This window comes from Heterocephalus glaber, unplaced genomic scaffold, assembly GCF_053883595.1.
Source record: "Heterocephalus glaber isolate CG9 unplaced genomic scaffold, H.glaber_assembly_v1.0 deba00001472, whole genome shotgun sequence".
Classification (NCBI taxonomy): domain Eukaryota; kingdom Metazoa; phylum Chordata; class Mammalia; order Rodentia; family Bathyergidae; genus Heterocephalus; species Heterocephalus glaber.
This window is the reverse complement of record NW_028258315.1, coordinates 26,143,790-26,166,181: the sequence shown is the minus strand read 5'-3', so window position 1 is coordinate 26,166,181 and position 22,392 is coordinate 26,143,790. Positions and strand designations below refer to the sequence as shown.

The 22,392-nt window shown below is 47.6% G+C and overlaps 1 protein-coding gene across 1 annotated transcript in view; it reads right to left on the bottom strand.

The window, feature by feature from the left end:
* The window catches only part of Galnt2 (polypeptide N-acetylgalactosaminyltransferase 2), a 141,473-nt gene extending 119,640 nt beyond the window's left edge, over positions 1 to 21,833 (bottom strand). Inside the window, exon 1 of the mRNA XM_004854680.3 lies at positions 21,615 to 21,833. Coding sequence (XP_004854737.1) covers positions 21,615 to 21,728 — 114 coding nt within the window. The 5' untranslated portion in view covers positions 21,729 to 21,833. The remainder of the gene's footprint in view (positions 1 to 21,614) is intronic.
* Between the last annotated feature and the right edge of the window lie 559 nt (positions 21,834 to 22,392).

Here is a 22,392-nt window from a genome sequence, read left to right as displayed (position 1 = left end):
TGCCTGGCAAGGAGGTTGTGTTGTATACCTCAAAGAGAAAGAAAGGGAAGTTCTCAGGAGAAGGATAAATAATCACACCCAGTACAAGCAGGGATCAGGCCCATTAGACTCTAGAACCCTGCTCCTCTGAGGACATGGCCCATTCCAGCACCCCCGTTTATTAAACATATACTTCTAGCCCAGAGCTGGGTAGACCAGGACCTGGAGCTGCAGAAGCACCACTGGACCCAGTCAGGAAATTTTGCAATATCTAAAAAGACCTCTAGGTCCAGGGACTTAGCTCAGTGGTTTCGCCGCCTGCTGCACAAGCACAAGGACCTGAGTTCAATCCCCCGTACCAAAAATAAATAAATAAATAACTAAAAATAAAAATAAAAATAAAAATAAAAAATACAAAAAAATAAAAAGACCTCTGCTTTCTCTGCCTTGACAAATGTGCACCCGCAGGCTCAGAAAGCTCAGGTGGATTCCCTTGTATGCAGGTAGCCCATAAATGACTAGGACTAAAGAACTAGATAAGGCCCAGCGGTCTCAACCCCTCAAAAAAAGGCAAGGGGTGGGCCGGGGATTTAGCTTAGTGGTTTCACCACCTGCTGTGCAAATGCAAGGACCCGAGTTTGATCCCTGGTACCAAAAGAAAAAAAAAAAAAAAGGCAAGGGGTGCCTGCTGAACACTTATTTATTGTGAAAGCCAGAACTACAGTGACGATCCCTGGTATATCACACATTCAAGTGTGTGTGTATAATACACGTGCGTATGAGCATGCATATATATATTCCCCCACACTTCCTAGATGTCTATATTTCCATTCACGTATGTGGACTTGTATATATACAATGATGCATACATATACCTATGTACACATACACACACAGGTTCTGGTGGGAGGCAGCCCTTAGCCTCATGAAGCCTCTCTACTAAGTGAGTCACTCAGCTTTCTATCCCTGCTGGTCATGTACAGGATCAGGTGAGTGAATCTACGCCTCCCAGGACTGCTGTAAGGATAACCAGAAATCCTGGCATCCCACAGTGCACAATACCAGGCTCATAGCTGGCCCAGTCTGAGTTTCAGCAATGTCCTTTGAGAAATACTTAAATATACCTTAAAATTTAGAAAATGAGTGTGTTCGGGCAAATTGTCTGCAATCATAGCAAATTAAAACCGCTGAGAGGACCAGGCTCCTCTTTTTTAATTGTTCACTGAACAATCTCCATAGCACATCTGCAGATAAGCACTGGCCATTGGCCCTTGACTGAAGGAACCTAGGCCCAATAGGGAGGGAAAAGGCATTAATTTGCTACTCACCTTGCAGTGTCCGGACATCAGACACCAGGCTCCAGGCACTGCCATTTCTTAGACTAGGGACATCTCACAACCCTGTACTGGAAAAACGATAAGGGAACCAGACTGGCCCTTCTGCAGGGGTCAGGACCAGAGGAAGGACTAAGGCTCTTGAGTTTGGCCATCTGCAAAGCCAGATGCTATCCACTCTGCCCCAGGGACATGACTGCCAGTGAGTCTGCCTGGCAGCCACTGCCAAGTAGAAGACAGGGGAGTCTCCTTCTAGGAATAAGGGACAAAACATGTGCAACTGTCCACAGAGGCCCTTTGAGGGCCCGCACAGGGCTGAAAGATGAGTGCCAACTCAGCCACAGCCATGTGACTCACACCACCCCAAACCGGGTTTCCAGTGGTGTCTCTCAGGATCAGTGTGGCAACCACGGAGAGCTTTCTAGGGGCACTGTGAGCTCAGGTGAGCCAGCTGGGCTACGTGGACTTGCTGCAGACTCCAATACACATCAGTATTTAACAATTCCAAGAAACTTTAGCAAAGAGCATTCGGACTCTGCTTCCATTAGACTCCCAGACATGTCTGACTATGAGGTGCTCCCAAGATCACACACCCTCTTCCTGGGTTCAGGAATCCAAGAACTGCTATTGAGGAAAGAGTGGAGCAGCCTGTGCACAAGTTAGGAAGCAGCCAAAGAGAAAACAGTGCCCGTGAGGAAAGCAAGCCTAGGGCAAGGGACTTGGGCACTTCAGACAACAAGCAGTCCCCAGTTCATGGCAAATGACTTGTACTTTGTAGCCATCAAGTCACAAGCAAAGAATGCAGGAGGCTAAGAAAGGCTGGAGACCAGCTCCTTTGAGAAAGAAACTTAAAGTCCATAGCTAAGTGAGGCTCTAGGGCTCCAACCTCATTCTCCTACAGATGTGACTCTCCACCTTCTACATCTACAATAGACTGGGGTGCTCAGTGCATGGCTCAGCCCTACACCCTGTCAGTGCGACTACCAGCAAGTTTCCAAGGCTGCCCACTCAGTGTGAGACTCAGTCCAATGCCCTGTCCATGGGGACCCCAGGCCAGTCTCCCAGATGCACGTCAGGGTGAATTCCCCATGCCTCATGCCATATCCTAGCCAGCCAGGGCACACAGTAGGTGCAATAATACCTTCTGGAAATGAATACTGGAAATCAATAAGCTACACAATTCATGTGCATGAGATCTAAAAAAGAACGCTATCAAAATAAATAAATAAAAATTAAAAAGAATGTTATCCCTCAATATTTACATGAACAGACACAATGAAGCAAAGGGAGAGAAAGCATTCCACACAAGTTCAACACTTCCTTCCACATTCATCCCGGAGAACCTACACAATATTCAGACATGGCTTCAAGCCAAATAACCCCACAAACAGCCCCACATAGTTTAAGCCTGCCCTAATAAAAAGTGACTGTAAAGCATCAAGTTTCTGGAAGAATTAAGTTATGCCAAATCTATACTATAAATGTTTACAGAATGCAAACAAAAAAATTCAGAATTTATTATCTGGTATTAATATTCAGAATTACATGGTTATCTTGTGTCAACTATAAGCATTTATAGACTCCTTTATAATTTATAAAGTATATTCACATGTATTAACTCATCTTGATCCCTGAAATCAAAGTAGAATTAGCTATACTAACTACTTTATAGAGGCCAAATCTTAGAATATATAAAATTGCTCCAAAATGCCAACTAGCTCAGTATGTTTGGTATGTTACTATAATTCTACTCTGAACAGATGTTTCTAAATTTCCTGAGATGTTACCAATAAATTCTGTTTCATTTTAGTGTTAAAATGTAAGTTATTTAAAATAGTTATTAAAGTTATTTAAAATAGACAAAAGATGGAAACAAGCCATGTCCACTGTTGGAAGAATGAATAAACAAAATGTGGTCTATCCATACAATGAATATTCAGCCTCAAAAAGGAAGAAACACAACTACAACATACATGAGCTGGAGGGCATCATAATACATGAAATAAGCCAGGTGGGAAGGTTAAATGTTGTGCAACTCCCCACACACAAGGTACCTAAAATTGCAAATTCAGAGTCCAGAAGAGGTGGCTGGCGCTGGAGAGGGTTGAATGTGAGGGTTCACTGGGACAGAGCTTCAGTTTGGAAAGATGAAACCATTCTGGACATAGACAGTGGTGATGGCTGCACAACAATGTGAATGCACTTAATGCCCAAAATAAATTTTATATTGTACCGTATATGTTTTAACTCAATTAAAAATTTTTACAAACTAATAAAGAGAATGAAAAACAGTAAGGAAATGCATTTGGTTCACTAAAAATTGGTAATCTCAATATAAGAACTGTATCTCCTGAGCACACTGCTTAATGTTTTAACAATCTGCATTGACAGTTTATTAAATTAGGAGTTTGGCATATGATGTTAATGAGGTCGCCTGTGACCCTGAGCCTGGATTTCAAACAGTCAATCAAGCCCTTTCTCTTTCTGTCACCATCTAACCCTTTTCCAGATAAGCTTTGGACAGCAATTTAGTGTGATCATAACATTCTTACACGTACAATAGCAAGAGGGAGCCATTCTATTTGCTTCTAAACAAACTCTCCAGCCTGAAACGTAGGAGCCACTCACTCTGCAGGATCTATTCACCACCTGTTACAGAGGAGTCTACTGCCAGAGGGTGGGTGGGAGGACTCCATGGGGATCAAACCCAGACATACGAGGGAACCTCTGAGTCTCAGGTCTCTTCAGTCTGTGGTCGTGTAAGTCTCAATCACATAACACTACCCAACAAGTCCTATCTTTGAGAGAAGTTCCGATGAAAGAACATTAAGTAGATTCAATGGGGTCAGGAATTCCCAACCTGGTGGGGTGTGGGAGCAGCACGGGGAGGTGTTAATTATGAATTGGGAAAGCTAGCCTAATTGAGTGAAAAACAAGTAAGATGATGGCAATCATATGCCACAACATTAGGAAGACTTGGTGAGGAGGCCCAGGACTGGCACCTGCATCAAGTGGCTGAGCAACGCCTTCACCCACAGCCCGACACATGCATTGGATCTACACAATGCAGGCCCAGAACAAACAGGAGTAGCAGCCACCATTTCTCTCCAAAAGCCCTCCTGAAACAAAGTTGCTTAAACAAGAAGTTCTAATATCTCAGGATCCTCCAGGTAACCAAACAGTCTAGTGCTCCACCCAGCAACTCCACAGGTGTCCAAGCTGTGGCCTTCCCCACATAAATCCCTTCCCTCTCCAACCCATGGGTTGCCACCCCCGGGTCCCCTTCTCTAGCTGAGCAGCCTGGACACCTCACAGCATGGCAGCTGGGCTCCCCAGGACCAAAGTGAGGCCACCAGGCCAAAGGAACCTACACGGGCCCAGTGTCACATCCAGTGCAGTGCCCTGGTTCAAGTGTCACCGTACTGGCCCCGATTCATGGCAAGGGAGGGGAGTTGTGCAGGCATATAGTGAAGAGAAGCTGCCAGGCCTAACGCTGGAGACCATCCAGCACCACAGGACACTGGGGTCACCACCCTTTGGGGCTAGTCAATCTCCAAGGAAGGCATTTCACCCTAGAATTCCTCCAACCTCAGCTGGGAGGCAGACCCACTACAGCACGTCACCTCCTGGAGTCTACTCAGAGTGAGGCAGGCCCAGCAGAGGAGCAGAAGAGCAGTCTGAACTCCAACCCACCCCTCCTGCTTGTGACCTGAGGCACCCACCACATACTCCTTTCTCCCTTGACAGTTTCTTCAAAGGTAAAATGGGAATGGTTAAAACAGTTCTTTAGACAAAATAGAAAAGCATGTTTGTTACACAGATATTTATTGTAATATTAGTTAAAAAGTGGAAACAAAGGCTTATCAATAAAGGATTAAGAGCTTTTGACTGGAAAAACCTTAAATGAGTTCATAAACGTGAAGTGCTTGAAAAAATTTGTGGTGCTGGTCAGCACAAGAGTTAATTTTTATTCCCCACTGGATGGGTCCCAAGAGTCCACCCAAGTCACAGGACAGTCACAGACCTTCAGTTAGCTGACACCTGCCCCCAGGCTGTGCCAGCTCCCTGCTACTAAACAAGTGTAGAACAGCAAGGCTCAGGTAATGGACTTGCAAGGATCACTGTCCTGTAGCTCAGCCTGTACAAGCAGACAGGTGGGAGGAGGTGAAGCCAGCACATTCTGATCAGAGGGTACAGTCTGCAGCAGCAGGGATGGCAGTGGCGACTGGGTGGCTATGAACTCAATGCACTGCAGCCCATCCCAGCTTTTCCCTGCATGGCATCACCTAATCCTCCCACAGCACTAGGCGCTCCAAGCACACCCAACACAGGGAAGGAACATCATGAATGGGAATCTGTCTCCAGGCAGACCTGTTGAAAACAGACAAAAGAATAAGCAAAGTTGGCTGGGGACATACGTAGCTCAGTGGCACCATGCCTGGTTCGATCGAAAGGTCCTGAGTTCCACCCCCAGTACCAAAACAAACAAACAAACTAGCAGAGCTTCTAGGAGAGCCTCCACCTGCTTTGCTCTTCCTCCTCAAAACACCTGCCCCTAACCATTTATTTCACTTGTAATAGTTTTAGTTTTGCATGAATACTTTTTGTAACATCAGCTGTCCAGGCATGCCAGGCAAGCATATGTATTTAAATGCAAAACAATGAAATGCTATTACCCCGATTAGTAAGTGAGGAAGCTAAAGCCCAGAGACTTGAAGCAACTAGCCCAAGTTCACAGGCAAGCGATGGTCTGGGACAGAGACACACCACTCACCACGGCTGCCATAGTACCTCTCTGCACTGCCTCTGGGACTGCAGTAGTATGGAACCTGGGGATAGAGCTTCACTCTGGGCCCAGGTCAGGGATGCAGAAACTTGGCTCTAGACAAGGCAAGCTCCAGGCACTAATTTAAACAGACGGCCAGATGTGCTATCCTCATTTGGTTTTTGTCATCCACCCATGAACATTATTATTATATTCCATGACCTTTGAGTTAGCATCTGCTAGATTCTCATTAAACCTGAAGGCTAAGAAAATGTCTTCACAAGGAAATGCTCCATTTTATTAGAAAATGAGAACCAGGCAAACCAGCATGATTCCTTTCTCACTTGGGCTACCAGGATACAATTCTGTGTTTGGAAGTAGCTTCTCTGGCCAGTGTGAGTTGATGTGCTGAATCTAAATGGGCATGGAGTCCCCATTCCTAATCACATGCAGGGTGACAATTTCCTACCAAGCCAGACTGTGCTACACATATGGGAAAGACCTGAGCAGGACCAGCCAGAGAGGTGCTACATTTCTTCTCCAGCTATGCTGTTTCTCTTCACCCTGTTCTTCCCATCTATCTAACCCCCAAAACAATATGGTCCATCTTTAAATTCTTAATAAATCTGTGTTTACACACAGTATACAAGCTTTTTCTAACAAATTGCCACAAGCCTTCTCAGAAACATGTACAGCTTAAACACACTACCATTACAGCTGAGGTGGTTCCAAAGTCACATAATGGACATCAACTTGGGAAACAAGGTTAGAAATGCTATCCTCTGAAGATAGAGCCAACAGAGCCTATAGAACAAATGGCATTCATCATGTGCAGTTACCTTCCCAGGAAATTGCTCGGTCTTGCTGGTAGTTTCTTGCTCTGTCTTGCTAATGAGGAAAACCTGTCGCACAGAAACTCCGTTACAATGTGGTCAGAAGGACCTGAGCAAACCCCCAATGACCATCAGGTGAACTGAGATCTAATTAAGTGTAATCTGTCTCCCAAGACATGATTCTGCTGACTGATTGCTGCAGTGTTGAGACAAGAGGCACAAATCATTCAAGACCCAATGAGAACCCAGCAGAGGGGCTTTAATATAAATAGTCACCTGGGGAATGCTGGCAATCAGTAACTACTGATGGTGCCAGGGAAGTGGCTAGCACAGGAGGCAGCCTGCTCCAAGACTGAGGAGAGGAAGGAGAAAATAGGACTTACTGGGCCTCGACAGCCACAAAGGCAGGGACTTTCCTGGGCAGGGTGTTGCTCAGCTGGTGCTGGCATCTCCACAGGTGACCTGAGACTGGTCCACCCTGCTAGAAAACTATCTGGGCACCAGGAAGCCAAGAGGTGGGATCAAGCCCACAGACATCTATCCCACTGGTCCCTCTCCAGTCCCCAACTGGCAGGGAGCCACACACTGCAATCTTGAGTCCGAATCCTAGCAGGAGCAGATGGGTTTGGGGCCAAGAGAGTGACATGATATACTGCACATTAGAACTATGAAAAATGAGTCTCCATCCCTACTCTAGGGAAAAAGTATTGCTCTTATATACAGCAAGACCCCAGACTGGGGAAGCTGCCCCACCCAGCCTGCAGACAGATGAAAACAAGCCTACAGAAAATGTAGTTGCTCACCCAACAGTGAAGAGAAGGCATTGTCAAACATAGTTCTCATCCCAGGGACTGTTATCAGTCACCAATATTATACACTTCTGATTCATGCAAACCCCAACCCCTGACTGATAACTAGAACTACTAAAACTGAGTTTCCAAATCTATAAAATTTAGCGAGACCCGAGACCCACAGTGCCCAGATCCACAGTGATATCTCCCTAACTCAGTCTGTGGCAGCACAAAGAGTCCTACCTCTTACTTGTATGTCTGATCACATGACAAAGACACTGGGACACAATGTCAGCTGTTGCAAAGCAAATGATCACATAAATCTCTGCCAGTTCTATAAGTGTGCGTACACACCTGTGGGTAGGAGGATACCACAGTTCCAAACAGCAGGCTTCTGGGGGCTTCCAGGAATTTCCAAAATGACTACTTATAAGTAAAGGCATCATCAGTAATCCCACAGATATCTCATGATATGCCTATCATTCTGACTGTAAAAAGAAAAAAAAACCCAACACTTAAGTCTTCCAAAACAGAAGACAAGCCTCAAACTCAACACCACAGACAGGCTACACCACATGCAAGGGCTTCGTGATCCTGAGTAGTTGCCCCACAATATGAACTCTCAACAAGGCCACTGCCAACCATCCCACCCCTAACAGCAGAAAAATCCCCACAAATGGAGAGCATTTTCTAAAGATACATGTGTGGCCTAGTCAGTGCGTGTCCCGGGCTTCTGTAGTATAAAATTTGCCCAGATGTTACTAATGTCCAGTCAGACTGAGAACCATGGACCACAATGGGGGCTGGCAATGAAGGAGCAAAGCAAGAAAAATCCAAGTCACAGGGAAAATCAGTTATGACATAGGGAAGAGAAGTGGGGGAGGGAGAGGAGAGAGGGGAAAGGGAGAAGAGAGGAGAACAGGGAGGAGTCTGAGGCTCCTGCCGGCCTTGAAATTTAACTTTAATTCAGTGATTCAAGTGCAATCAACAGGCAATTTCCTTCATCCTGCATATATTTCATTTATAAAATTCAATAATGAGTACTGGTCATCAGATGAGACAGCTCTTAAAATATGAAGGCTAAGCATGCCCCAGCAGGCTAGGCCCCTCCCTTTAGAGAAAGCATGCCCTGGTTTGGAAGGGGCTGTGGAGCCTCTGGCCTGGTGCCTGCCACATGGGAGAAGGAACAGAAGTCAGCTCCAGCAGAGACCTCCACCTCCCATCACTCCCTAAGTAAGAAGAGAAAACCCGAGGCTTCCCTGGCCCTGGGTGCAGCCTAAGTGCTAGATAAGTAATATCCGTTAATCTTTTTAGCAACTCCACATAGTGACCCTGGATACCTGCTTTTTATCAAGGTGAGACCTCAAAGGTACTTATCCAAAGAAGCAGAGGTAAGAAGCAGCATAGAGACCTGAACCAGGCAATGAATGACTCCACAGTGCCAAGCTGCCCACTCACCGCTCTCCAAGTATGGAGACAGTTGTGCATGTATGGCTCCGTAAGTGAACTGGTAAACACAGCTGAAGTCTGGCTGTTTATATCAGCAACACAGCCCTTCTGGATGAAAAGGTACAGTCTTGTTTCTCACACTGTACCTGGAGAACACAAATTTGCCCCAGATGTGATGCCAACTCCCTATCTTGATGGGCAGCAAGGATAGCCTCAGAGATGCAGCAGGCAGATCCCAGCATTAAAAAGCAAAATGATTCAGTATCCAACAAGCATTACACCCCAACATCTGAGCAATGATGGCGCCACTCTCCTCCAGCTTTTATGCTAGTCAGAGGACAGAAGGCCCCCACCAGCACCTTGAGGGCTAAGAGAAGCCCATGGGAATTTTTCATTTTGGCATACACAGTTATAGCTGGTCTCAATCAATCCAGATACACAAAATAAAACAGTAGGGCACCCACTGTTACTACCTTGAAAACAAAACCTGAATGCTGACTACCTCCTCCTACATTCGCTGAGCTGTTTAACGGCAAGGATCACTTTCTGAAGCAGAAACCAACGTCTTAAAATGGGGATTCTAAATCTTGAGACATTTTAACACACCACAAGCGTCAGGGGGCTGTAGGCAACCTTAAAAGGTCACCTTAGCTCATAGCCCTGCACCATCAGCCCAGGTGCCACCTAGCACCTCAGTGTGCACCATCCTGCATGACTCCTGACTACTAGCTGGGGACAGGATGTCTCCTGACTCCTGCACTATTTGTGTGTGTGTAGGGCTCAGAGACAAGGCCTCTCTCCTGACAGCCAACAGCTGCCACACTCCCTTCCTGGAATAAACAAATGTCAGAAAATGTGGAAAGTGTCTGAACCAGACTCCTGCAGCTCAGCACTTGGGGGAGGGATGAGAGCCACCTAGAGGTGGAGATGGCACACAGGGGATCTCAAGGTGGGCCAGCTCTACACTGTGGGAGGAGACGACCAGCCTGGCACCTGTGGAGCCAGACAACGACACAACAGCTGTCCATCAGCTCACTCCAGCTGTCCACAGTGCCCTGGGAATGTTTACCGGACTCCGACCATCACAGTACCTTACAGCAGGGCCCACACACGACAATTCTGTCTTCACTCAGCTCCAAAGCTCCAACAAGGAACCACACTTCCCAAGATCCAGGACAACTCCAGGCCATCAAAAGAAGAGACACACACAAAAGAAAAGAATGCTGCCTCCCAGCAGCTCCCAGGGGCTTCTGAGCCTTGATTTATATCCCTAACCTAAGAGCTCACACTTGTGCGTCTGCTCCTACCTCAGAGAAGCCTGGCCAGAAACTCAAAGGAGCCTCACAGAGCTCCTGGGCAACACCCCCAGCACCTCACTGCATCCACTAAGCCCTGCTTCATGAAGAGGAGTGGAGGCTGAGCTCCCCAGCCACTCAGGAATGACAGCAGGTCTAGGGAATGGCACTGTGTTGTCCTACAACAGTCAGCATCGCCACATCCTCCGGTCTTTTGGATTACTCTTTCCTGAAATCATAACAGAGCATATTTACTAATCTGCAATCTAGTTTTAAGTTGTCTTAATTAGCAGTATCAGAGAAACCATATGAACACTTAGCTAACTGACAGAACTAGTCCTCAGTCCTCACCAGGGGACTTTGTTGCGCTGCCACAATTAGTAATTTGTTTTCTGTTTGTCACTCACCTACAGTGTCAAAAGCAATCCAGAAACTGAACTAATGAAGCTAAAAGAATGTTTACCCATTAAAATCTTGTGGAAAAGTTTTCAAATAACATGCTATATTCAGATAATAACAGATCAAGATGGTGAAGAAAACCAAATTGCCAATTAAAAGTTTTAAAAATTAATCATATAACCATCTAGTTAAAAAACAGATCCTGGTATAATTTTTCAAAGACAAGTTACAAGAGATGGAGGGGTGCAACTGGGAAATGATCTTGTGGTGATGCAGCATGGAGTGGTGAGGGTCAGGCCTGCAGCTTTAAATCAGGGGACACTTCCCACTCTGAGCTCTATTTCCTCATCTATAGGGGCCCCTCATCCTCAACTTCTTCCAGAACAACCTGTGTTTGTGGGACATTTGTCTGTCTGTCTGGTTGTGGTGCAGAGACTAGGGAGGCTGGTGAGCACTTTGCAGGGTGCTCAGCATCCTGACACCTTTAACAAGCCGGTTAACACTAACAACAGCTGTTAACACTGAGCACTTACTATGTGAGCATGAGTATAAGGCACCATTCTGAGCATTTTACACTTACTAATTTACTCCTCACCAATCAACCCCAGAGAGCCAAGTGAAGAAAAGGCACAGAAGGGCTAAGTGACTTGCCCGGGAACCAACGGGCTCTTTCCACCATGTCACACTAGCCTGAGATGCTCCAGAGCCAGCTGTGCCATCCAGAGCTCCCATGACCAAGTGTCCTGGGCTCCTGCTATCAGACCACAAGGTAGAAACAGGCAAAACCATTTCCAAATCCCCAGGGTGGTCTGATAAGATTGCCTTGGCAACACTTGGCCCTCCCACCAGCACCAGTCCCTAGGTGGCCAGGTGGCAGAGCACCCACTGCCTGAAGAACCTCACCACACTGCTCTGCAGGCTCAGTGTCAGATCTGTCCCCTGGGTCTTGGCAACTGAGTCTCTGCAGGCAGCTCCTGAGCACACCCTCTCCACCAAGGCTGCCTCCTGTCTGCAGTGCCCGAAAACAAGGACTGACACACAATGAGCTGAGCCCATGGCTTCCAAACATCTTGGTGTACTTGGTAATGATGCATAACGCTAGGATTAAAAAGCAAATTTTCTCAATTACCAGAAACACCCTTTGGGGCCAGCATAAGCAAACGATACCCTGTACTCTCCACCACCAATCAGGGAGAGAAATTCTAAAATACAACACTGCTACAATGCTGACAGATACAATATCAGATTCATCCCAGACCAGGCAAGGCCATTCACATCCCCTTTCATGTTCCCTCAAAAATGTTCAGTGGCTCACGTTATTTCTTGATGAACATTGGTGTGCGGTCATTTCCTGACGTACACTGGTGCAGGTTATTTCTTGATGCTTACATACTATGTGTGGCCTTCTGGGTTACCCAAGTGCAAATGGAGAGCCCTGTGGCAGAAACTTCCCACCACGGCCCAGAATGCCTCCAAGAGCCTGTCTGGGACGCCTAGGTGGTCACAGCCATACCCCTCTCATGATGCCCAGCCTTGCCCTGTAGCTCAGACCACCCAAGAATCCAAAACATTCTGCTCCCAGCCCCCAACTTCTCACTCCTCCACTTTAGCAATTTCAATGAAGGTTAAGCAGACGATCATCAGCCCTGGAATCAGCATCTTCCTAAAGCTGCAGCTCTGCATCCACAGGAGAGAAACCTGCTGTTTGTATCTGGGTGTTTTAGGGACATGCTCTAAGACCAAGATAGCCAGCAGTCATATTCCTCAAAGCCATATTCTAGGGAGCTGGAAGAACACTGAGACTTCAGCCCAGCTTTGCCCTTGTAGGCCTAAAGGTCTGTCAGAAACTGCATGTGTTTGTGCAGGAAGAAATCCACCCAGCATTCTTCCAAGCACACTGGTAAGTTAGACAAACAAGCAATGGTTCTGAAAGTTTTAGTGACAAGGCTGATATAAGCTTGTTACGGTCTGAATCTGGAATATCCCCCAAAGGCTCATTATATTGAAGCTTGGTCCCCAGTGCAGCAGTGTTCAGAGGTAGGACTTTCAGGAAGGTGGTTGGATCATGAGGGCTCAGTGGATTAATCCACTGATAGATTCATAATTTGATGGCATCAATGGAAGGTGCTGTAAACTTTAAGAGGTGGGGCCTAGTTGGGGGAAGCAGGTCACTGGGGGTATGTCCTGGCCCCTTCTCTCCTGCACTCTGCTTCCTTTCTGCCATTAGGTGAGCAGCCTCCCCCTCCCTGTATTCCTGCTGCCAAAATGTTCTGCCTCTCCTCAGGCCCAAAGTAATGGAGCCAAAAGGCATAAACCAAAACGTCTGAAACCATGAGCCAAAATAAATCTTTCTTCCTTTAAGTTGTTCTTCTCAGGAATTATGTCACAGCAATGGAAGGCTAACATACCAGGTGACTAATGACACCTTGAAAATATGACATATTGTGTATTTGCCAAAAACTCTCATTTACAAATACAATGTGAAATATGTGGCTTCTGCAATAACATCCACTAGGGGAACAAAAAGGAATAATAAATATTTATTAAATATCTCCCACCCTTGCTTCCAAATCATCCACAGGTCCCCATGAAAAGTCAGGAAAAGTAAGCAGAACATCTGAACAAGGAAAACCCTGACACAGAGATAGACATGCAAATGGCATGGCAGGCAGGCAGTGCACAATCAGGGTCCTCAGACTTCCTGCGGATAATGTGTCGGCTGCTGACCACAGTGACCACACAGCCACCTGGACACATACTTGCCACCAAAGCACTCAATGGAGGGGCAATTTTCTGAGCAGCCAGACTATTCCTACAGAGAAAAATGGCAACTAATGAACTCCACTGGACCCCAAAGCACCCTCTGAAGGACCCTCAGAGACCACCCCAACCATGGAGGAGGTGAGAGCTTCACTGACCACTCCTGAACTAAGGAAGAGGCAAGAGGCTCACCTGGTCACAAAGCCTGAAAGTGTTATTTTTAAAAAGTACTACTTTCAACTAATTCATTAACTGAAGCTGCACATTCACTTAAATTTATCTTTATGTAAATGTTTAAATAAAATTTTCAAAAGTGCACAAAGATGAAATAGCCTAATGAACCCCATGAAGCCCTAATACATGTGGTCAACCTTGTTCTTCTATAATCTCTCCTCATTGGATGTCATTACATCCATAAATATTTGACTTTTTATTTCTGAAAGATAAGGAAGTCTACAACTGCAAATCCAAGTGACTTTCACTAGGAATAAAGCAGTAATACCTAACTTCATCTATTCTCCAACCTTACTCAACTTATGTTCAATTTTTCAAAAAAAGTCTCTCTCAAAAACTGTTCCTTGGGCCAGGGATTTAGCTCAGTGGTGCCATGCCTGCCTTGCAAGTGCAAGGTCCTGAGTTCGACCCCCGTACCAAAAAAAAAAAAAAAAAAAAAATGTTGCTTGTTCAGTGATTTTAAGCTCCTCTGCAGACTCCAGAACTCAGTATGGTAACTTGTACACAGGAAACACCCAAAGCTGCTCTGAACTGGCACAGGCTCATCAGGGAAGCTCAGAAATAAAAAGGAGAAATACTTCTGTTTACATAGATTCCAGGATGGGAGTTACAGAGGTGGATGTACAAATCCCAATGGGAGCTTCCAGCTTTCTCTTTCAGACAGGCAGGCTGTCTTGCAAGGGTGAGCAAATTAGAGGCTGACTCTGAGATGCCCTCTCCTCCTTGGGATGCATCTCCATCAGTGGCATCTGAAGATGCTATGGGCCAAGCAAAGACCATACTGCTTCACTGCCAACTCAAACAAAAATCTGCTGGGCAGATGTGGATGGCTTAAAAGAAAATCCAGAAACATCACCCCTAGAAACCAAGTCAGTGTGAGACAGGAATGGATGGTGATCTGAGGAGTTCGGCAAAATTCTCACACCAGTCAAAGGCTGGCTTGGCTAAATACATAATTGCCAATCTATCTTATGGGTCTAAAACCAACAGCTCTTAATGCTTTATGGATTTTTCTTCGGGAATGATACATCACCACCTCTTTTGGTGGCCCCGTGGACAACTCTGAGAAAAGCAGGCAAAAAGTGACTCAGTGTAGCTGCATTCTGAGAAAGTTTTAGGAACACCTAACCCAATGCATTCCACTTATGTTTCCTTTGTATCTCTGTGTAAAAGTGATATATGGAAAAATCGATGTCTAATTAAGTCTGGAAGAGCTCTTTCAATAAGTAGAAAGTAAAAACGTTAACTGATAAACCACTGTAACTTGGTTCAAGGGACAGTGTTTTTCTTTCCCAGCAGGACATAAAGTAAAAGCGCATTTACAAATAATGGCATCTTGGAGCAGATGAAAAAGGAATATTACAGGTGCAGAAACTCAGTGATGACCAAAAATGAGCCAGGAGGACAAAATAGTTGGTGAGCTGCATGGCACAGGGGATAGGCAGGGCGAGCAAGGGGGTGGGGGTTTGAAGATCACAAAGCAATCTCCACATCTGGGTCACAGGGAAAACCTTGAGAAAGGAAGGACAAGGGCAATGGGACTTCAAGGCACCCCAGGTAGGCCAACCAGCTCATCCAGGGCAGCCATATAAATCCCTAATGAGAGTCATCTCCACTTACCCAAATCCTAATCACAGACCACTGAATTTATGGGCAGCTCAAAACACTGGCCTTTAATTTGCACCAGTTCCTCAAGCTCCTGCAGGTGATTTATCTGGGAGAGAAGACCCTTCATCCAAAGCATGTCCATTTCCCAGGGCAGTACCCTTCAAGGAAGCAAAATGCATTAGCTAGAGCTGCCCACGAGGCAGCCACCTACCCTAGCTGTCTCATTTAGAAGCACCAGGGACAGTAACTGTTCACAAAGCAACTTGCAACCCCTTAATGATGCTGATGGCCTCTGGGAATGGCAGCTGGATGCTCTTACCTGGGGAACTTGCAGGAGCTATGATTTCCCAGAATCCACAGCCTTAAGTGACTGGAGGCAACGAAGTCACACCTTCATTCTGTTTTCCACAAATACTGTTGATCACAGAGACTCAACATTACCCACATTTCCAAGAATGGCTTCTCTAATGCCAGGGACAATGGGCAGGTGTTGGCCTCTAGCTTCCTGCAAACATGCATCAACAACCCGCCACACACAGACACACAGACACACACAGACACAGACACACACACACACACACACACACACACCCCATCCCCACCAACACCTAGACATCACACAGCAATGGAGATCCTGCACTGCAGCAGGTGCTTAAGACCCAAGGACATCTTGTTAATGGGGACATGTGTGGAGGGTACTCTATAAACATGAAATGTCCTCTTTCTTTCTTCTTCTTTCTTCCTTCCTTCTTTCCTCCTCCTCCTCCTCTTGTTTTTTTGGGGGGAGGCGCGTACTAGGGATTGAGCCTGAAGCTCACACATGTTAGGCTAGTGTTCTACCACTAAGCTACAGTCCTAGCCCCTTACATTTTATTTTGAGACATGGCCTTGCTAAGTTGCCTAGGCTGGCATCTCACTCTGTGCCACAAACTTGCAATTCTCCTGCCTCAGCCCCTCAAACAGCTGGGATTACAGGTGTGCCACATTCCTGTCTGTGATGTCTTTTCATAGTGTGCCTAACAGTGGACCACTACCCAATCCAACCTGGCATTTCACATAACTTAGCTCAGAAATCAGGAAACAAGATGGTTCCACAAGCATATTCTATGAAGTGGATCACAAACTAAGCCACAGGCAGCACCAGCAGCCACAGATCTGGGGGAGGGAAGGCCTTAGTAGCAGACAAAACACTTAGCTAGGGATGCACACACACCATCCAGAAGACCAAAGAACATGAATAGAAGGCCCAGGACACTGTGGGTGGAGACCACCCACTGGCAAACTAAAGGGTAGGGGTGGCCTTTTACTTAACAAAAGAACTCAAGGAGCACACAGAGATCGCAGAGGCTGGACATAGCAGAGACCAGCAGCTGCCTCTGAAGCAAGGTGAGCGACAAGGCTCACAGTTGGTGACATCTGGCTACAACCTAGGAGGAAGGGGGACACCTGGTAAGGCTGCTGAACTTCCTACAATGCTGAGGGCGGCCCCTGTGACAAACTATCTTGCCCCAAGCATGCATTGTGTGGGGCTGGAACTCTGAAGTAGGACAACCACTGCCCCAAGTACCCTGGGCCACCAAACCCAAACAGGAACCTAGTGACTCTGTCCCAGCCCTCCCAGTCACCCCTCCTTCCTGGAAACTGCAGGTCTGGACAGAACTAGGCATCCAGGAGAAGTGCCCCAGAAAGACTGCTGCTCCATGGGGTGCTCTTGCACAGGAGCAGAAGGGACAGGGCAGCAAGCAGACAGCCCCATGAGGACAGGCTGGGCCATGAGTGATTGGTCACCACCTGGTGGCCAGCCAGCCACCCTCAGCTGCTTCTTTCTGATGGTAGGTCTCAGTAAGACATGGGAGCTCCTGGAACTCTGCTGGCCTGGGAAAGCCTTTTAAATGGACGCCCACGAGTGAGACTCCATAATACAGGGTTTATATTTTCCAGATCCAGCCCTGATGAATCATAGCCATCTACATTCCCGCATACTGAGAAAGCCAATCTGTGTAAAGTGACACACATGCCACACACACAAACACACACATGCCAGCACACACACACTACGGGTATGACTGAGTGCAAAATGCCAGTGTCTCATTCGGTGCAACAGGAAAGAAGCAGAACCACCCACCTGATGAAGGAAATTAAGACTGATTTTCTGGGACTTGGTTTACAAAGCAGGTGTGTGTGTGTGTGTGTGCGTGCGTGCGTGCGTGCTTGTGTGTGTGTGTTCTAAACAAAGCTATACATTCCTGGCACCTCCACACCTGGAGTTAATCTTGAAGATCAGGCACAGGGCCAAGGGTCAGGGAGTCTACAACTTTAAAGAACAAAGTCAAGTTCCAGTCAGGGTCAGGAGTGAGCTCACATCAAGGCACTCAGGGTAAATGAACAGGCAGGAGAGCTCTCTGCCAGCCCAGAACCCACTCAGAGAAGGTCATTCTGCATCAAGGACCTGACCAGGAAGAAATCCAAGACTACCATAGTGGAGCAAAGACCTCAGCAGCAAGAATCAACTACTGCTGAACGGAAAGGATCTCTGAGGTCACACGTCTGACTCCCAGATGCCAGGGCATATCCATAGGCATACCAACCTGTGTAACAGCTACTCTAGCACACTACACAGAGGCAGGTGTAGAGGCCTCAAAGTGGCAGGAGTCACCCTCAACTTGTCTTCTTCCTGGGAGGCAGAGCTGCCCACCTCTGCCCAGACAATCTCAGCACCCCACCTCCTTGCCTCTGGATGACAGCCAGGGCAGCAGCTTCACCTACTCAGACCCTAAAACTGGAATCTTCCCCAAGTGATTCCCTCTGCCCAAAGACCTGAGAACCATGAGCAGCAGCAATGAGAAATAATAACAAACGGTTGTGTGTGCGTCCCCCCTCAACCCCATCTCTTCCTCCTCAGGTCCAGAGAGGAGCCCACCCCACCAAGAGCTAGACAGACACTGTAAAACCACCAGCTCACAGGACCCGTACCTGGCCCCAGTAGGCTCGCGCTCACACACACACACACACACACACACACACGTACCACAGCAGTTTCATTCTTACTCTTGCTGGAGGGCCAGGATAGAGCCCATATTTGTACACTGTTAATCAGTCACAATCTGTTCCCACTGTGTTTGAGAGCCCAGAGACAGCCACAACTTCTAAACAGAGAACTGTATTTTCCTTAAGGTTTATCTGTGTCCACCTGCTTTCTTGGAATTCCACTGCAGCACCACAGCTGGATGGAGAGCCAGCAAGACTTTCCAAAATGCAGACTATTAACGGCCTTCAAAGTTCCCAGCTCAAGCCCCAAAGGAACCAATCAGATCAGTCTCAGAGGTGCAATGAGGAATAAAAACAACCAATTTCCAGAAGCCAGAGCAACATTCAGGGTTCCTGCTTCCTCCATTTTCAGAGGTTGTGTAGTTTTTCTTTATCCATTTTTTAAGTTATCAGTTATTCAGTAATACTATTTGCCAGCACCTACTAACAGCATTTAATCCTCAGAAAAAGGCCATAGCACAAGAATGTTTATTGTACTGTAAAGATGAAAAAACTGAGGCTCAGAGAAATGTGGTAAATTAGTGAAAGTAATAAACAAAGACGGAAAGATAGCTCCCTCCCTTGGATGTCTACCTCTCACTCAAAACCGTTACTGGTTCCCTAGTCAGCATAGCAACTGAAGCCCTCTACAATTTAGTCCCAAATTCCTTCTCCAATTTTATCCTAGTGTCTCTTACAGAGAATCACACTGCCCTGAGGTCCCCCACCGCCTCCTGCAAGAGCCTGCTCACAGCCCTACCCTGGGACCCTAGGACTCCTACGAGAGTGACGCCAGCCTCTGCGCTACACACCAATGATGCAGGGGCACAGACAGGGTGTGGGCTCCACACTCTCCAAGCAGTGCCAACTACTCTCCCACAGGAAAACCCTTCCTTTCCATCCCAGACAGCCACACTTCACCCAAAGGCAGCTTCACTTCAACAGAAAATCCCTTCCTCTTCTGGCAGCAACATCCACTGCCAACAGATCAGGGCTCCAAGGAGACTTAACATGATTAAAATGTTAAAGCATTTAAGATGCTCAAAGGAAAGCCATCCTTGAAGTGCAAATCATCATCGATTTACAGGGAAAGAGGCACATAAGGGGGGATACCTGTACAAATGTAAATGAAGTTTTCAGCAATATTAACCATAAATTGCTTTAACATACACATCCTGAGCCCCAGCACTGAGTCCAGAGTTTGTGGCAAATGCCCGCGGTGGGTTTTCAGCACTTGTTCCTGCTTGGTTTATTAAATCTGCAATCCAAGGAGAGCCGACTTTCTGGGTTTTGCCAAATGGGAGAATAACAGTTCTGCAATGAGTTATTTAACAGGCAGGGCACACAGTGAAGGGCCAGGCTGCGCTGCTGAAACAGCAGAAATCCTACCAAGATTCCTCAGACAATCCCCAAAGCATAGTCCGAAGCCTGATACCCTGTGAAAAAACCAGGACTTGAAGAAATGCACTGAACATGAAGTGAGCCTTGACCTGAGCAAGAGAAGAAACATTAAGTCCACAAACTACAGAATTTAAATTCTGACTCTATATGCATACTCCACTATCTTTTTTATTTTAAAACATCCACATATTTTACAAACCAACCACATTTTCTTGTCATAAGGAGGAACTATATGTGGAGAGGATTCTGGTGCCTAAACCCACAGAAACAATTTGGAGGAAACAGTTTTCTAGAGATTAGAAATTCTAGTTGCCCCATCCAGGAAGGGTCTCAGGGCCTCTCCTTTTTACATGAGGGTCCACCCCACTGGGCTAGTGCATCTTCTACAATTTCAAAAGCTCTGGCATTTACACACCTCTTTTTCCACAGACAAATCACTAGGATTAAATTTTATTGTTGGTTGACAGAAAGAATAGAATCCCAAACCACCAGTCCATGTATAATTGTTCATTTCCCCCACTTTTCCTACATAATGCTAGTAGGCCACAAGTTCTTACATTTTATTTTAAGCTAAAGATCACACTGGAGAGGCATCTGAAGACTTTTAACAAGAAGACCTGGCTAACGGTTCACCTACTGAGCCTCGGGGTTGGAGGCTGCCTTCTGACCATCTGGACCATGGGGATCCCCGAGTGGTTTTCTTCTCTGAAGGGCGGCAGGTTTGTCCGGGTCTCGGGAAAGAGAAGGTACAGCCTGCCAGGGTATTCTGGTGGTAAGCAGAGATCACTCCGAAAGATCATCCCACCGAACTGCTTCCACGGATGCATGCTCTTAACTTAGAATAAGCAAGAGATATGCACAATTTTAAAACGACTCAGGGCAAACCAAGCCATTCAGCAAACGGAGACAGTTTCCGTTGTGCCACTCTAAATAAAACAGAATCCAGGAAATTCACCAAGAGCCAAATAAGCCACCTCCATCTACTTCTGTCTATACTTGCAGCTAGGAATGAATAAGACGAAGGTGGGAGGGAACCTCCCCGCGGCCCAGCCCGGCGCTTTCCTCGTCTGTTCCCCTAGTCGGTCCCCCTCAGGATTGCTGGTTCCCACCCCGCCGCGGTCTACATCCTTTAACTCAGAATTCCATGGGTCTGTGGTGTTCTAAAGGTTACAGTCACTAAGGTTAGAGAACTTTGAAAGAGATAACGCTGCTTTCATAGCCAACGGGCCGGGAGATACCACAAAACCCTTAGGCTCAAGTGCGCAGCACGAGCTCCGGGACGCAGAACGGCAGCACCCGGCTTCTCTGGCGCTCCAGAGACCAGGACGCGAGACCGGAGCGCAGCCCCTGGGTCCTCAGGGTCTCGTCACCGGCCCTCGGCGCCCGCGAGAAACACGCCCCGCGAGGCCGAAGCCGCGCGACGGAATGGGGCCGGGAAGGCAGGCGCGGGAAGCCACGTCTGGTAGTTGGCCTGGGTCTGGCCGCTCTTCGGGGTGGGGGTCGGGGACAGATCCAGACCCCGCGGCCCCTGGTGGCCCAGCCAGGCGAGGTCGGCGGGACTCGGGATCCACGGCGCGCCCGCTCGCGCTGCTCTTTGTGAGCTCGCATCCTCCCAACTCAGCCACTGGACGCGCTCCGAGACGCGGCCCCTGTGGGGAACTCAGCCCCGGCTGTGCGCTTTTAGGGCGCCCGGGAGCCGAGGACCCGGACAGGAGACTGGGGGTCGGGGACACACTCACCTTCCTGCCGCCGCCCGCGGCCAACACGGAGCCGCCCCCCGAGTACATGTAGTAGGCGATGCCCAGCACCCAGAGCAGTGCGAAGCACAGCAGCACGCGCGAGCGCCGCCGCATCCTCCCGCGGGCCTGGGGCGCGGGGATGGCCGGGGACTGAGCTCGGGGACCGGCACGAGCGGGCGGGGGCGGCGGCGCTCAGCGCCCGGCAGGAAGCGCGGCCCCGGCGGCGGGGTCAGGGAGCAAAGGGCGGCCAATCGGCGTGGGGGGCGGGGCCTGCCAGGGGCGGGACCGTGTCCCCATGGCGGCGGAGCCCCGCCCCCTGCTCGCTGCCTGGCCCGTGAGTGACAGGTGGCTGCCCTCCCGGGAGGCGCAAAGCTCGAGCAATCCCTTCTTGGTCCCTGCCGCGTGGCAGTCCCTGCGGTTCCCGTGCTCATCTTGCAGCAGACATCTCTGGTCCCCAGGTGTCAATTTCATTTATTTTTTTAGGCAAATGTGGGGACTTTGAGGTGGAAACTGAGAAGATAATTTTCGAAGGAACGTGCTTTTTGGGGATGAACAGAGCTCCTAATAGCTAGGTGGTGGTTATGTTAAGCAAACATGAAAAGAGGAAGAAGGGAGGCAAAATATATTTTTAAGCTTTTCTTTTTCATTGGTTGGTTATGTGAAAGAAGAGTGGAATCGCACACTAAGCATCTCTAAAGATACAAGAAATAGCTCTCTGGTAACAGCATCAAGGTAATCTTGGCGATACCCTTGTAACTGCAAAGTTCACTGTGTTTCT